This window comes from Lampetra fluviatilis, chromosome 53 (genome assembly GCF_964198595.1).
Source record: "Lampetra fluviatilis chromosome 53, kcLamFluv1.1, whole genome shotgun sequence".
Lineage (NCBI taxonomy): Eukaryota > Metazoa > Chordata > Hyperoartia > Petromyzontiformes > Petromyzontidae > Lampetra > Lampetra fluviatilis.
In genome coordinates this window covers 1,040,001-1,057,139 of record NC_136327.1, presented here as the reverse complement: position 1 = coordinate 1,057,139, position 17,139 = coordinate 1,040,001, and the positions used below count along the sequence as shown (strand labels likewise).

At 55.7% G+C, this 17,139-nt stretch overlaps 1 protein-coding gene across 1 annotated transcript; it reads right to left on the bottom strand.

Annotated features, from left to right (window-relative positions):
* Positions 1-11,896: 11,896 nt before the first annotated feature.
* C53H9orf85 (chromosome 53 C9orf85 homolog) lies at positions 11,897-17,000 on the bottom strand. The gene is made up of 5 exons (XM_078879047.1): positions 16,780-17,000; positions 15,762-15,868; positions 13,698-13,811; positions 12,209-12,238; positions 11,897-12,112 (listed from the first exon to the last, which is right to left on the bottom strand). Exons 1-5 carry the CDS (start codon positions 16,879-16,881, stop codon positions 11,944-11,946), a joined length of 522 nt encoding a protein of 173 aa, XP_078735173.1. The 5' UTR covers positions 16,882-17,000; the 3' UTR covers positions 11,897-11,943.
* Positions 17,001-17,139: the final 139 nt, after the last annotated feature.

Genomic DNA, 17,139 nt, shown 5'->3' with positions numbered 1-17,139 from the left:
CTCACCCCCCCGCACCCCCCCCCCCCCCACACATCATCTCTTCACCCCTCATGTGTTCACCCCCACAGCACCTCTCCTCACCTCCTCTCTCACCCCTGGCTCCACCTCTTCCCGTCATCACCCTCCACTGTCCACTTCCTCACCCGCCGCTCCACCACCTCACCCACCGCTCCACTCCCCTTCCCTCATGCCGCTCACTCCTCACTCACCAACCACAACCTCCTCACCTGCTCACCCCCCTCCCCCACCCCGTGTCAAAGTCCCACTGACGTGGCTCTCCACTCGGGCCACGCTCCTCCTCCTGCTGCTGCTGCTCCTGCTGCTGCTGCTGCTACTACTGCTGCTGCTACTACTGCTACTACTGCTGCTGCTCCTGCTGCTGCTCTTCCTCCTCCTGCTGTTTCTGTTCCTGCTGCTGCTGCTGCTGGGGCTCTGGGCAGGTTCCTGCGCATTGCCAGGAGGCGTCGTGACGCCCAGCGCGCTGGGACCGCATTGCCACGGGGACTGCCTCTTGGCTCGATGGGTCGGACCCAAAATAATAAAAATAATCATCATCATCATCATCATCCGTATTTGCTCTTCCTTCTCTGGCTGCCACTCAGTGACTAGAATTATTATCCCTCATTCTTCTTCCTTCCCTTGAATGATGCTCATTATCGCTAGCCAAATCGTCAACTCGTAATGAAATATTATAATTATTGATGACACGTGGCTTCGTGCTGTCGTTCTGATGGCGCAGGGTCATCGTCACGACGGAAGGCGCTGCCACTCATCCACTCACCCTCGTCGCTGATTCATCCACTCACTCACTCACCTACCCACTCGCTCACATACCCACTCACTCATACACTCGCCTACCCACTTACTCGCCTACCCATTCAACCTGCCATTCATCCACTCACTCGCCTACCCACTCAACCTGCCATTCATCCACTCACTCACCTACCCACTCACTCATACACTCACCTACTCACTCAACCTGCCATTCATCCACTCACTCACCTACCCACTCACTCGCCTACCCACTCAACCTGCCATTCATCCACTCACTCACCTACCCACTCACTCACGCACTCACCTACCCACTCACTCACATACCTACCCACTTAACCTGCCATTCATCCACTCACTCACCTACCCACTCACTCGCCTACCCACTCAACCTGCCATTCATCCACTCACTCACCTACCAACTCACTCATACACTCACCTACTCACTCAACCTGCCATTCATCCACTCACTCACCTACCCACTCACTCGCCTACCCACTCAACCTGCCATTCATCCACTCACTCACCTACCCACTCACTCACGCACTCACCTACCCACTCACTCACATACCTACCCACTTAACCTGCCATTCATCCACTCACTCACCTACCCACTCACTCGCCTACCCACTCAACCTGCCATTCATCCACTCACTCACCTACCCACTCACTCACTCACCTACTCACTCAACCTGCCATTCATCCACTCACTCACAAACCCACTCACTCGCCTACCCACTCAACCTGCCATTCATCCACTCACTCATCTACCCACTCAACCTGCCATTCATCCACTCATTCACCTACCTACTCACTCATACACTCACCTACCCACTCAACCTGACATCCATCCACTCACTCACCTACTCACTCACTCACCTACCCACTCACTCGACTACCCACTCAACCTGCCATCCATCCACTCACCCACTTAACCTCTCACTTATTAATTCACTGACCCGCTCAACCACGACGAACATTGTGGCATTACCGCTGTTGTTTTTGACAGCGCAGGGCGATGATCACGCAGGAAGGCGCCGCAGTTATTTCACCCACGCAGTCTGCGGTCGTTTTGCAGTCGGCTGGCGCTGCTGCTGCTGCTGTGATGCCAATTGCGCACTCTGCCGCAGTAGATATTTATTTATTAATAAAATTTGTTCCACCGTTTCTTCGGCACACAAACGGCTGCCCGCTTCCAATGACGTCACTGGGTCTTTAACGTCCACTGCGAGCGAAGCAGACGGCACACGGTAGGAGCAGTGGTAGTATATATATATTTATGTGTTTTACGTGTTAACTGCACAACGACCGCGGCATTTACCAGGGCGGCCTGCTGGGATCGAACCACGAACCTCTGCAACGAGCGGCGAAGGCTGCGTCACCGCCCCCATTATTATGGTGATCTCAAACGATGATCTTAAATATATAATTAAACAGACTTTTTATCGCAACACTGCATATGATAATCATATTCATCGCCATGAGCAGCAAACCTATCATCTCGCAATGTCATCAATTCGCAACCATTTAATATCCTCCAATGAATTGGAAATCTTATATAATATATACATATCCAGAACCAATATTACTGCATCAACATCATCATCGACATCCTCAAAGCAGTTACTTCTTAAATGAGCCATCATTAACTCAACAATTATAATGACTGTGTACAGGAAGGCCGTGGGTTCGATCCCGACCCTGACGCCTGCTGTCTATTTGGAGTTTGCGTGTCTCTCTCTCCGTGGTTGCATCGATTGTTTGTACCTCTACATTTAGAATGAACTTGCTTTTAGCGAATTTGGCCGCTGTCAATGTCCACGTGACAAGCCACTTCGTTGAGTTCTCATTTGTGGCCACGTCGCTTCTGAAAAAGAGCTACAGGGCGCAGTGGGCCTCACCTGGTGAAATAAACATCGGAGTATCGCAAATAGTGCATCATCAAGCATCCATCACCAGCTGAACCTCATCGTTCAATTACCACCATCACCAAATTGAGCATCGTTAAAATATTTATCAATCATCATTACAGTCTCACCCCCGTCATCATCATCATACTTACCGTACAGGATACGCACAGAACTTAAAATCGACTCCGCTGGCGGGCGAGAGCCCTTCCCCATGCTGTGCTGGGGGCCATAGAAGTGGGAGCACAGTGCAGTACAACAATGGATTTAGCAGCACTGCCCTCTGCTGCCCACAACGTCGCCCCACAGCAGCCGCGGACAGCACGTGGGGCACACCCGACACTCTGCCTCGCACCTGATGGGTCATTGTGTGACCTGTGACCTGTGGTGTGACCCTGTGACCTGTGGTGTGACCTGTGACCTGTGGTTTGACGCTGTGGTGTGACTCTGTGACCCGTGGCACCTGCTGGGTCCGTTCTGCGACCTCCTGCCAGCGGGCGTTCCACACTTCACGTGGCCTTGAAGCGCACCTAGACTGGCACTCGCGCCGTGGAGACGTCACAGCCACTTAGTGGCGAATGGCAGCTGTTGTTGGGGCTTTGAAAGGATAATAAAAAAGGTGACGTTTCGGGCAATGATCCTTCTTTATTGCACATGGAGGCGCCGGCGAGGGAGTGTGCGTGTCTGTGGACCGGGTAGGGGCGCCAAGCGACTGAACGCGTCCATCGCCCGCGGTCCCATTGCCCCAACAGCTCCACTCCCGCTTGGCTCCCCGCCGCCACGTGCCATCCCTCATATCTGTGCAGTCACCACGGGACGCTCTCCTGCAACGTCACGACGACCCGTCGACCGAAACGTCGAAACGTCCCGCTCTCTTTGCTTCCCGGGGACAGCACCGGGAGCGACCGAGGCACCGAGAGTGGCCGAGGCACCGGGAGTGGCCGAGGCACGGGGAGTGGCCGAGGCACCGGGAGTGGCCGAGGCACGGAGAGTGGCCGAGGCACCGGGAGTGGCCGAGGCACGGGGAGTGGCCGAGGCACCGAGAGTGGCCGAGGCACCGAGAGTGACCGAGGCACCGAGAGTGACCGAGGCACCGGGAGTGGCTGAGGCACCGGGAGTGGCCGAGGCACGGCCCCTGCCGCGAAAGCGGCGGGGCTCCGTGGACTCCACGCACCTTGAACTCCACGCCAGGAGTGGGTGAGTGCAGTGGGGGGGGGGCGGCAGTGGGGGGTGAGCGGGGAGGGCGGGGCAGCAAGGACTTTCCGTAACCCGAGTCTCACAGCTCCACCCTCCCCCACCACCTGCACCCGAGGTGACGCGACCTTTGCACGTGGCAACCCGAGGGATCACGCGGGGTGACGAGCCGCGGGGAGGGTGGGGGCCACGAGAGCGGTGTGGGGGGGGGGTCTTGAACTCCACTCTCGGCAGGTGAGCTGGGGGGAGGCGAGGGGGGGCAGTGGGGGTGAGCGGGGAGGGGGGTCGGGGAGTGGGGGATGAGTTGACTCTCACCTGAGTTTCACCCCCCCCCTCTCCGTCCCAGGTGTGACGCGACTTGTGTACAAGGCCACCCAAGGAAATGTCACGGAACAATAAGGGGGGGGGGGGGGGTGAAGGGTGGGGGGGGGCATCTCCGTTGTGGGAAAACCAAACATGATCGTAACACCCACACACTCACACTCTCTCACGCTCACACACACACTCACACGCACTCACACACACTCTCACACACACTCTCACGCTCACAAAGATAAAGATCCCCCGTATAGCCTTAACAGACTGTAGGGGCAAGTGCTGTTAGCGAGCACCTATGAAGGCCGCAACGGTACACCGTACACGACGGGGTGGGTGGCCAGCACCACGCCCGACCGCCTTTGTCTCCCTAGTGGCGAGGTTTACACACCGCACCAGGTACTCATTTGAGGCTGAGTAGACCTATGGGGGCCCAGGACCGGTTCAGATAATCGTCACTGGTGTTGGCCGTGAGCGAGAATCGAACCCGGGTCGCCAGGTTCATAGCGCAGCGCGCTAACCGCTCCACACACACACAACAACCGCCATTCTCCACTAAATGGCGGTGACGTCACCACGACGCTCGTGCCAGGCCATGTGCACCTTGAGGCCACGTGAAGTGTAGAACGCCCGCTGGCAGGAGGTCACGGGGCAGACCCAGGTGCCACGGATCGACTGACTGAGATGACCGAGATGACTGGCTGATGCACCACCTGTGCCCCCTACTCTGCCAACTTGCTGTGCTTTAGCCACCCGGCGCTCCGCTCGTTGTTGTGAGCGTCGCTCCTCCGCCCTCCGTTGTTGTTGGAGGGCGACTGCCTCCAACTGCCCAGTAGCGTCCTTCACGAGCCTCCTCCACAGAGGCCGATTTTGACACCGCTCTGGTACCAGTCATCGGCAAGTCCACTCAGCTCCATTTCCTCCTGTACCACATCACTCCATCTCTTCTCTAGCCCGTGCCGCGCCTGTTTAGCCCCCTCTATCCGGCCGAACAAAAGCTGTTAAGGCATGCGGTGGCTGGGCATGCGGGCTACATGACCCAGCCAATGCAGCCTTGCCTGCGGAGGAGCTCACCGATGGGACTTTACCAAGATCTTTCAAGGATTTGTGAGCTCCTCACACAATCCAGTCTGGTTAAACCCAGGATGGAACGTAGGCAGGCCAGCCTAAATGTTTCTAACCGGCGAAGATGCTCCATTAGGGAAGTCCATGTTTCGCAAGCGTAGAGAAGGGAGGGATTGACCGTGGCCGAGAAGGCCTGAAGCTTCGTGCGGAGCGACAGACCAGGTAGCTTCCACACAGCGTTCTGCAACCGATGAAAAGACATTACCGCTCGACTGATTGGGAGTGAGACCTCTGCTGTTAAACCGGAAACGATCATGAGCACACTGCCCAGGTATGGGAAACTCTCCACTCTCTCCACAACTGCCCCATCACCGATTGGGAGTTGTGGGGGTGGAGTGTCCGATGGTACCAAATACCCAGGCAGGTGCTTAGTTTTGGTGGGGCTGATGGTAAGGCCCCACCTCTTAGTGGCACGCTCCAGTCTCAGCAGCAGCGCCTCCAACTCCTCCTCTGAATGAGCAGCAATTACCAGATCATCGGCATACATAACGTGTACACTATGGGAACCTCATTTGCCAGTAAAAATATGATAATTGGTTCTTTACCCTTCTATCTGGCAACAAAAGTGCGCCTTTTGGCGTCATCTGGTCCAACCCATATGAGACTAGGCTCTAAGGATAGCTGTCTCGGGTGTGGATCAATCAACTTTAAGGACAGTGCACATTATCAGAGTTATGTTCTTTTGTTTGTATTATGACTGCAGGTATTGCGGTCTATGCAAACATGACTCCTTGTAAAAAGGGGTCAGTTTTTGTTGCCAGATAGAAGGGTAAAGAACCAATTATCATACATAACGTGGTTGACCAATAGGGAGCCATCCCTTGACCGCAGCCGGGCATCGATCAGCCTCCCATTATATCTGTACCAAATGGAGATTCCCCCGGTACAGCTATTGAAGGCTTCATGAACTACGTGGTCAAAATATGTTAAATAATGTGGGAGCCAGAGGACATCCCTGTCGCACCCCAAGGTGTACAGGGAATGGCTCCGACTCCCGGCCACGTAGTTTTACCCGGGCCCGCTCACCATCATGAAGGTCCTTAATGATCGTGAGCAGAGGGTCAGGGACTCTGAAAGCACGAAGAACCCAGAGCCCAGGCCTACTGATGGTATCATAGGCCTTGACCAGGTCAATAAAGCAGAGATGTAGGTCTTAATTCCCTACACCTCTGCTGTAGCTGACGGACATAAAATATTGCATCTGTGCAGGACCGCCCTTTCCTGAAACCGCATTGGGGCTCCGCAAGCCTCTCCTCAGCGTGCCTAGCAAGGCGATGTAAATAATCCTTGCCAGGACCTTTCCCGGCACACTGAGTGAGATGCCCCTGTAGTTGTTACAGTCTGTGCGGTCCCCCTTCTTAAAGAGGGGGACCACCAGGGAATCTTTCCAATCCTGCGGAACCCGTCCAGTGGTCCAGACTGTTGTTATGGTGTCATATAGGGCAGTCTGTGCACAAACGCCACCCTCCCTCAGCATTTCGCTTGGGAGATCATCTCTGCCCGGTGCCTTTCCTGGTCTCAGACTCCGGATCGCCTTCAGTACTTCCTCAACAGATGGCACCTCAGCCAGCCACTCACAGGGGGTGACCTCTTCCAATATTTGAGGCACCGCAGCCTCAGCAGGGTTATCCCCACTTTGTGCCATGTTTTCCTGGCTGAGAGATTTCCCCTCCCCCAGGACCTCACAGAAATGCTCAGCAAATCTGCAAACCTGTTCCTGGGAGTCAGAGATTGGATCACCGTTTTTTCCCCTGATGGTAATAGGTGTGGCGCTGCAGGTTACTTTTTTGATGGAGTTAAATAGTGATTTGTGATCGCGGGCCACTGAGGCAGACTCCATCTCCTCAGCAACCCGCGACCACAACCCATCCTTGCAGCGCCTTATGGCTCTCCGAACCTCCGAGCGAAGGCTGCGGTAAACCTCCTCATTCTCTGACGTGGAATGCTGTAGCTGATGAGAGTGGGCCTGTCGCTTTTTCTCAACTATCCTGAACACCTCCTCTGTCAGCCAGTGTTTCTGGGGAGGTCTGGACCGCGTACCCAAAGCAGCCATTGCAGCTGCATGAGCCACAGTCCTAAACCTCGCCCATTTACCCTCGACATCAGGAGGAGTGGGGGACGATGCCAACCCCAGCTGCAAGCGAAGATGAAATTCTCGCTTGCAACTTTCATAAGCTGAGACCAGGCCACTGTAGGTAGGAATGTGGTCCTGGGTGTACACCCAACACCGGAATGAAGAATGGCAGGCGCATCTTACAGATGACTAGTCGATGGTCACACACAATCTCACACACTCACACATTCTCACACACTCCCACACACACTCACACAAAGACAAAGATAAAGATCCCCCGTATAGCCTTAACAGACTGTAGGGGCAAGTGCTGTTAGCGAGCACACACACTCTCACACACACACACAGGACGTGCACAGGCCAGCGCTGTCAGCTGGGATAAACCACCACCACAACCTCCACCTCCTCAATCCCACCACCACACAACCTTACACCATTCAACAAATCACAAACAACATTTCGGCAGGGGGGTGGTGGTGGTGGCGGCTCAGCGGGAACACTCGCGCCTCGCAGCTGCAAGAGGCCTCGGCTTGAGTCTGGACACGAGCACCTGCCTGCTGAGTGGAGTTGTTGCGATCTCCCCGCGTGTCCTGCAGGGCGAGTGCAGTCGGTGTGTTCTCCTTCCTTGTGACGCGTGGGGGTTCCTCCCACAGCTCAAAACCCATACCATGCCACCGGTCATCTGACCAACACATCCCCAACGCCGACTGACACAGCAACATTGCCACCCTCCTAGGGAAAATGGGCATGACCAATCGTGGGATTAAACGCTAATTGTTCAAACCATGTTAGGTATTTTCATCCTAATCACAATGACAATTATAAGCTATGAGTTTACAGTTGTTGGAGTATATATTTATTTATTTGTTATCTTGTTAAGGAAACTTCGCATCACAGGCAGGAGTCGAACTTGACTTGGGAGCCTCAGAAATAAACTTGATTTGGAGCTCCCGTGACTGCAGGAATGACTCCTTGGTTCTTTCGGTAAAGTCACGGAGAAAGAAAATAAATTAAATAAGAGCATACGACATTTCGATTGCAACACAAGCAATCATCATCTCTCTACTCAAGGCCTCGACACAGAGGCGTTGTTTCTGTCTGCCGATGTGCGTCTCTCTCTGCTTGTGTGCCTATGTGTGTGTCTCTCTCTGTGTGTCTCTGTCTCAATGTGTCTCTTTGTGTATCTTTCTGCTTGTGTCTGTCTGTGTGTCTCCGTGTCTATGTGTGTGTCTCTCTCTGTGTCTCTGTTTGAGGCTCTCTCTGCTTGTGTCTGTGTGCCTATGTGTGTGTCTCTCTGTGTCTATGTTGTCTCTCTCTGCTTACGTGTCTGTCTGTGTGTCTCCGTGTCTGTGTGTCTCTCTCTCTGTGTCTCCGTGTGAGTCTCTCTCTGCTTGTGTGCCTGTGTGTGTCTCTCTGTGTCTCTCTCTGTGCCTCTCTCTGTGTCTCTCTTTGCTTGTGTCTGTCTGTGTGTTGTCTCTCTCTGCTTGTGTCTGTCTGTGTTTTGTCTCTCTCTCAAATTTAGCAATCTTTGGAAGAACGGAATCAACCAGGTGGGGTGTTGACTGTTGTGCTAGCCGACTCTCTGTGTTGTATTGCATTATATTTCTAAGTTTACTAGGTTTGTTTTCATTCATTTGTACCTCATGACGATTGCTTGTGTTGCAATCGAAACGTCGCGTGCTATTGTTTAATTTATTTTCTTTCTACGTGACTTCACCGAAAGAACCAAAGAGCTAAGTAACAATTGAGGCCGAGCGGCACGATTTGTTGACGTGGCCAAAACCTTCCTGATTGGCTGTCGGGCGGCGGCGAGTTTTCAACGACAAATATTTGCACGCTCCAACAAAAAAAAAAAACACCCTTTATTTTGGATATTCGGTCACAAGAGCTTACTACTACTACTACCACCACATGTTAAAATGGTCGACATTGGTCCATCCGTGAGATTCGAGTGGTCCCAGGCAAAGGGGCCCAGGACGAGGGTCTGAGGAGCATCAAACCAAGATGGCCGCCGCATCGCGCGGCGCTTTCAGATGCGCTTCTGTGGCCGTCTGGAATGCTCTTCCTTCCGATATTAGGAAGCCGCTGGAGCTATACATTTTAAAATCTTGATTGAAAACTCATTGCCTGAGAGCTGCTTTTCATGTTTAGTTTGTCGTCCTTCCCCCACACCTCCAGTGAGCGCGTTGTCTATGTCCGGGTCGAAACAAGTTCAACATACGTCGATGCAGAGGAGCCGGAGCCCCGAGGGCGCCGAGACCGGAGCAGCGATCCCAGGGGGGGAGCGCAGGGAGGCCAGAGAGCCAGGGGCAGCCCCGGTGTCCGTGCTGGCCAGGTAGCGTGCGCTGCCGTTCTCTTGAGGCTGCGCTCGATAGAAGGCGTGCATTGGAGAAGGTACAGCGAGTGGTAAAAGCAGTGAAGCTCAAAGCCAATTTTAAAATGTGCAGCTGCTGGCTGATACAGAGCCGATACAGACCGCAAGTGAGATTACGGAGACTCAAAGTGAGTGCTGCGGAATTAATATTGGAAGGGACAGATTTGCCGGCCGGAGACCCGAAATGTGCGACAAGGTCACATTTCGTGGACGACACGAACTAAACACGTGACCGTAAACCACCAAGTCCGTAAATAATTATCACGGCGAGGACACGTCTGTGCGTCGGCGGTTGAAGGATAAACGACGTCGAGACCCGACCACACGTGGCGAGGGACCGGCTGCGTGGTGTTCTGCGGTCCGCGGTTCCGGCTTTGTTGACTTGACGCGAATGATTTTAGGGATGAAGCCCCATTTAATGATCCGGTCAAATCTCCGTCAACAACCCTCCACCACCCGACACGGCCAAACTAGTTGAAACGTCGCGCGGTGCACGGGCGTTTAACAACGCGGTGATTATTGCTTCGGCACAACTCACCCACCATCACCCACTTCCAAAGGTGCCCCATAAAAAGCCTTAAACTGTGAGAGCTGTTCGCGAATTGCACCTACCAAGGCCGGCACGGGACCAGAGCGGGGTGGCCAGCACCACGCCCGGGCACCTTCGTCTCCCCAGTGGCCATGTTTTTACACTGCACCAGGTACTCATTTGAGGCCGAGTAGATCTAGGGGATAGATAATCGTCACCAGGTTCAGAAAATAATCATTGGTGTTGTCTGTGAGCGGAAATGGAACTCGGATCGCCGGGTTCATAGTGCAGTGCACTGACCACTGTGCCACCGCTCCCCACGACCGCTCACGGACACAGTCGCTGACACGCACCGCGGATTGAGCCGGGGAACAATTCTCACAGCCAAAATTTAGCAGCAATCGTGAGATTCGCTTGAAACTATGCCACGCGCCTTCAAAACAACGGAGCCGGGGACGTCGGAAGAAAAATCCAGGGAGTTGAGAACATTGGTAAAATATCATCATTTGTTTAATTGAACGTGAATGTGGCTCGAGATGGAACCATCGCGGTCGCCACGAGCCTCGTGCGTTTCCCCTCTCGAGATTCCCCGGGGTTCCGATTCTCTCCGCCTCTCATCTTCACCGTCTCCTTTCTGTCGTGGTCTCGATCATTCTTAGCCCAACTGTATAGTTAGCGCATGATGAGCACACCGTTCGCATGCGTTTTGAATAACCGGTTGTCGCCCCGACCCCTCACACTTGCGATCCGATGCACACACGTCGCGACCGGCGTCGGCTGTTGACCCCTCGAGGGATCTTCATGCAGAATTGCTGCACCGTACCGCAAAGACGGGCAGCACATCGCGTCATTCCGCTCCAGGCCAACGCCTCAACAACGGTAGTCATCTAAACCGACTTCTACCTGCTGAACTGCACACCCTTCTGCAGACCAACACTGGACCCAGTCACAGGTGAAGTACGGTCAAACCAACTCCCCCCCGCCCCTCCCGACTCCCGCAAACCAAAAAGGAGCACTCAATAATTTGCCGAGAACATCTCGATATATAGAGAACTGCGGAGCTTGGGCAACCGTCGGTAGCACCGGCTCACCGCCGTGTGGCTGCTGCTGCTGCTGCCTTCCCGCTCGTCTGTGGTTCCTCCTCGTGCCTCTTGAGTCGGACTCCTCTCTCGACCTACAGCAGCGAGCAAATCCTGTCCGGCGGCGGTGACGCACGGTGACGACTTGACATCGCTGTGATTATCCATCGCATTATCAATAGCGCCGCTCGGATGTCAATTTTCTGCTGGGTGGACTCTTTGACATGGCAGCATTGAGAGATGATGGCGAGTTCTGTGTTGCTGGCCACCTGCCATCTTGCACCTGTGCCCAGTCACACCGCTCGCTGAGGGAGGCTCGCTGATGGTGGGGACTCACCGCTACCTGATATACTGCTGGCGGTGTTCCCAGAGGTACTGGAAGATCCGGTTCGAGAGGGGGGCGTGGGGGGGGGCGTGGGGGGGGGGGCGTGGGGGGGGGCGTGGGGGGGGGGGCGTGGGGGGGGGGCGTGGGGGGGGGGCGTGGGGGGGGGGCGTTGGGGGGGGGCGTGGGGGGGGGGCGTGGGGGGGGGGCGTGGGGGGGGGGCGTGGGGGGGACACAGTGCTGCTCATCTGCCTCACGTCGCACTCTCCGCCAGAGGCCCATCGCTGTCACTTGCGTCATCATCACCCCCATCCTCTCCATCTCCTCCGTGGCCTCCTCCATGGACCTCTTCACGGTCCCCTCCCTGGTCCCCTCCCTGGTCCCCTCCCTGGTCCCCTCCCTGGTCTCCTCCCTGGTCCCCTCCCTGGTCTCCTCCCTCATCTCCTCCCTTGTCTCCTCCCTGGTCTCCTCCCTCATCTCCTCCCTCATCTCCTCCCTTGTCTCCTCCCTGGTCTCCGGGCTCTTCTTTATCTCCTTGGTTGCCCAGACTGGCACAGGAAGACAGAACGTTGGGACTAAGTGAGAGACAACTACAACAAATTTACGGTTTCCAACTCGCGCAAATGTTGTTCGAATAATCATCATCATCATCGCCATCACCGTCACATAGACACTCACGCTCTATCACTGTCACATAGACACTCACGCTCTATCACCGTCACATAGACACGCACGCTCTATCACCGTCAGATCTCACCGACGCTTGGCGACCTGCGAGCTGTGCGGCGCCCTGCGACGCCCGGCGGCAGCGGCGGTTCCCGCGCTCACGAGGGCCTCTCCACGTCGGCTAGCCGGCGTGGGGAATCGCGCGCGTGGGGAATCGCGCGACCGTTTCACGACTCGTGAGAAGGATACGTAAAAAAAATTTTGGTGCCGACGGAGGGGGGAAAAAAAAAACCCCCAAAACAAAATGTACAAAAATGAGACGGCACGATCGTAAACAAACAACAACAAAAACTCGACGAGCCAAATCAAGGGCCAGGGAAATCGCTTCAATCGTTCCCGGAATTGAGCAGCCAGCGCAAAACCCCACACACATTCATGGCATTCACTGGAGGGGGAGGGAGTGGGTGAACACAAAGACGTCCCCCCCTTTCCCCGTATAACCTTACCAGAATGTTGGGGAAAGTGCTGTTAGCGAGTAGCACCTATGAAGGCCGGTACGACACACGAGGGGGTGGTGTGGCCAGCACCACCACGCCCGGCCGCCTTTGTCTCCCTCGTGCCGATGTTTTTGTTGCACGTCACACCAGGTACTCATTTGACACTGAGTCGACCTAGGTGAGGCGCAGGACCGGTTCTTATGGCAGGACCCCGGGGTCCCAAATAAACGGAAGTCAAAATGGTAATTAATTTATTTACTTTTGGCGACTCCGTCCCACCGCGCACACAAACACCGCGACCCGCCTGGCACGGATCATTCCTGCTGCCATGTCGTCTAAGCGCAGCGAGGACGACTGCACAGAGGAAACAAAACTTTGAAACTTTGATGAGCGCATTGTGTAGAGCTCGTCGAGAGGAATAGATTGCCGGATCGTTCGCCTTCAACGGACGTAAAACGACGTAGCAACGCAGTTTGTGCGAGAGCCGGGGGCTTATGGGACCCCCGGGTCTCGCCATGAGGTTCACGTGCACACGGGTTGCCGTGGCGCAGCGCGCTGACCGTTGCGCCACAAAGACACGCACGCCTCGTCGTAACCACGAGCAGGCTTGCTTTCGTACAGGGATGGACGCCAGTTGGCTCAGCTGCGGCTGTTATTGAACGCATGCGAGTGGCACATTGCGCTGCTGCTCCCGACTGCGGTGATGATGACACCACATAGCTCACCACAGGAACACTCTCTGGCTCATCTTGTCGGTTTCACAAAGCAGGATGCGGCGTTCTGGGCCAGGCCAAACGCACAGACGGCTCAATCACGTGAACTGGAGGTGGTGGCGGTGACTCACGGAAGGACGACGCCCCCCTCCGTGCCGCACTTGGCGCAGATCCCGAGGCGCACGGAGCAGTGGGCGCACGCCGTGTGGTACGCACGCAGCACCGTCCTCTGCTGGCACCGCACGCTGGGGATGGCACGGGAGACACGGGGAGACACGGGGAGACACGGGAAGACACGGGGAAACACGGGGAGACACGGGGAGACACGGGGAGACACGGGGAGACACGGGGAGACACGGGGAGACACGGGGAGACACGGGAGCCACGGGGAGACACGGAGAGACACGGGGAGACACGGGGACGACACGGGGAGACACGGGAGACACGGGGAGACACGTACCTCCGATGAGCACGGTTGGCTACGTACGTACGTTGCGACAGTGACACGGGGATGGCGTGACGGTGATCTAGTGATGAGGTCACGCAGAGACACGGTGACAGGGCGAGACGGTGAGAGTGAGACGTGACACAGTCACATGGTGACACGGTGAGTTGGTGACACGGTGAGACGGTGACACATTGAGACGGTGACACAGCAGCAGCCAAATCCCCCCTCCAAGCTCTGCAGTCCTCCATATATCAAGGTGTTATCGGCCCAACAAATGAGGTTTTACATGTGGGAGGAAACTGGAGCACCAGGAGAACACGAGCGAGGAGGAAACGCTCTATCCCTTAGAGACGCAACAGGCGGGGTCCACATCTTTTCTGGACCACCTCTTCCTGGCTCGCCAGGGTACGGCTCCTACTCGATGCTCAGGGGAGACGAGTTTCACTCAATCTGTGTGGTGATCCACCAACCCTCGTTGCTGCCTCCACAACAGTGCTGGACTACAGCCAGCCACATGGCCACCGCCGCCCCCAGGCGATAATTACGACAATTTTAATTACTAACAGTGACAGTGATGTCTGATTCTTGTGTTGCCGCCCTGAGAACATCACAAATGACGGGCTAATTAGGGTTCCGTAGCAAAGGGGTGTGGACCATACCTTGGGAACAAAATGAGTTAAATGGAACTTAAAACAAAAATATCACGTGACGCAACGTGTGAGGAACACTGTGGAGTTAAAGATACAATCTGGCCGGAACATAAACAAGAATAACAAAGGAACGGAATGTTAAGAATTGGGTTATTTTGATGTGAAACACGTTTAGAAATTGTTTGTGGCGTGGTCTGCTTGCCAGACGCACACACACACACGCGCGGCAGTGCACTGGTCATGGATGCGCTACGAACCCGGTGACTCCAGGGCTGGTTCCCACTTACGGCCAAGACCAGTGGCGAATATCTAAACCGCAAATGAGCACCTGGTGTCGCGTATAAAACATCAGCTCTGTGGGTGCAAGGGGGCGTGGTGCCGGTTACACCCACCCCCCTCGTGCGCCGTGCCGGCATTCATAGGTGCTCGCTAACAGCACTTGCCCCAACAGTCTGTTGAGGCTATACAGGGTGGGGGGGGGGGGGCTTTGTCTTTGTGCGCCCGTGCTGGCGGCCGCGACAAAAGTGCCGGCTGCTTCCAGCTAACGGCAGAGACGCCTCCTCCTGGCGCCCTAAAACTATTGTGATTCACGACGAGGGATTATCGCCGCTGTCGTTCTCGTAGCTCAGGGGAGCATTCACCGTGAAGGGCACAGCCTGCAGTACGGGTCATCTCGATACATTGTGAACAGAGGGGGGCACCCCCGGTGCCAGCTGTCCACGTGCAGCACATGGCGACTTAAATCTGGCCTGCGAGTTTGGATTCGTTTTCCGGGAGGATGAAGAGTGTTGCTGTGTATAATGTCAACTGAGTAATTTGCCGTGTAATTTGATCAAATTTGGGAAATTTGCAGACGTGACACCGGCACACGACTCGTTTCTAGTGACACGGGATCTATAACGGCCACTGCAAGTGAAACAAGACGGGGCGTGGTATTTTGGAGTAAATACACAACACGGTATTAACCAGGGCGGTCGCCGGATTCGAACCACAAACCTCTGGGAGACGAGAGGCGACAGGCAAGGGAGACAGGCGACAGGCAAGGGAGTCAGGGGAGACCGGTACGAGGCAGGGGAAAGTGGTGGTCGCTGCGTTACCATTTGCGGGCATGCGTGATCGGCTTGAACTTCCCGTACTTCACCTTCCACTCGAGCACCTCCTTGCAGCGCGCGCACACTCCCTCGTGCACCACGCTGTTCATTTTCTGCAGGAAGGGGAGGAGGCAGCGGAGGACAACACCGGGGTGGTGTTAAGGGGTGGAAGGGTGAGCGTGCCGCTATGCGTTGGGTCGACTATCGGCCGTTGCACCACAGGGTGGAGGAGCGGCGTGTGCTTAGGATTCACAGCGAGGGACACGTGGAGGAGGAGCGCACGGATCAGAGGGCGTCGTGCAAGCTCATGGGGAAGAAACACATCGTCAGCGGGGCTTGCTGGGCAGGCGGGACTCATCCCAGGCCACAGAGGAATTGGACGACTGTGGATGGTCAAGGATTGTAACGAGGAGGAGGGGGGGGGCAGCCACCGTCAATAACAAGTTTGGGTGGTGGTCCCTGTGGGGTGGAGAGACGCGTCGCTCGCTCTGGGTGCGGCGTCGTCACGGCAGTGACAAGGGGGGATGGGGACGCGTCCCAAAGGTCGTCCACCATCACGGCCACCGCCACCATCACCATCGCCACCATCATCACCGCCATCATCACCACCATCATCATCGCCACCACAACCACCATCATCACCATCGCCACCATCACCACCGCCACCATCACCACCGCCATCATCATCGCCACCATCACCGCCACCATCACCGCCATCATCATCACCATCATCATCGCCACCATAACTACCATCATCACCATCGCCACCATCACCATCATCACCACCGCCACCATCACCGCCATACTCCACCATGCGTCTCATCGACTCCGCATGTCACGTCAGGGCGCTGTGCCAATTAAAGCAAGCCAAGCGATGGTACTGAACCAGCTCTGCGAGCAGAGCAGACGCTGGGTGAATTCTTATTGCTCCGTTCGGGGGGGGGGGGGTCGCCTGGCAATGCGGAGTCGATGCGTGGGTCTCGGGGGTTGATGGACCGTCGCGGGACGGGAGATTGGGCCTCACCTGCACGCGCGGGCTCGTGTCGTGGCGGTTGTTGCGGAAGGCCGTCACGTTCTTGTGCTTCTGCGAGCGCTTGCGCGCCGCGTTGCCGCGCTCCGAGCTCATGGCGAACCGAAAACCGAAATCCGCACACCGAACCGAAATCCTCTGGCTCCCACTCAGCAGCAGGCCACGATTTTTCCCACACCACGTGCGCCGTGACCCGGAAGTAGAGCCGTGACCCCGCCCGCGTGACGTCACCGGAAGTGTCGCCGGAGCGGCCATCTTAGGTAGGGGTTTAAACAAAAACTTCGTCGATAGCTGCGGCTGCTGTTGTTGTTGTTGCTGTTGTTGTTGTTGCTGCTGCTGTTGTTGTTGTTGTTG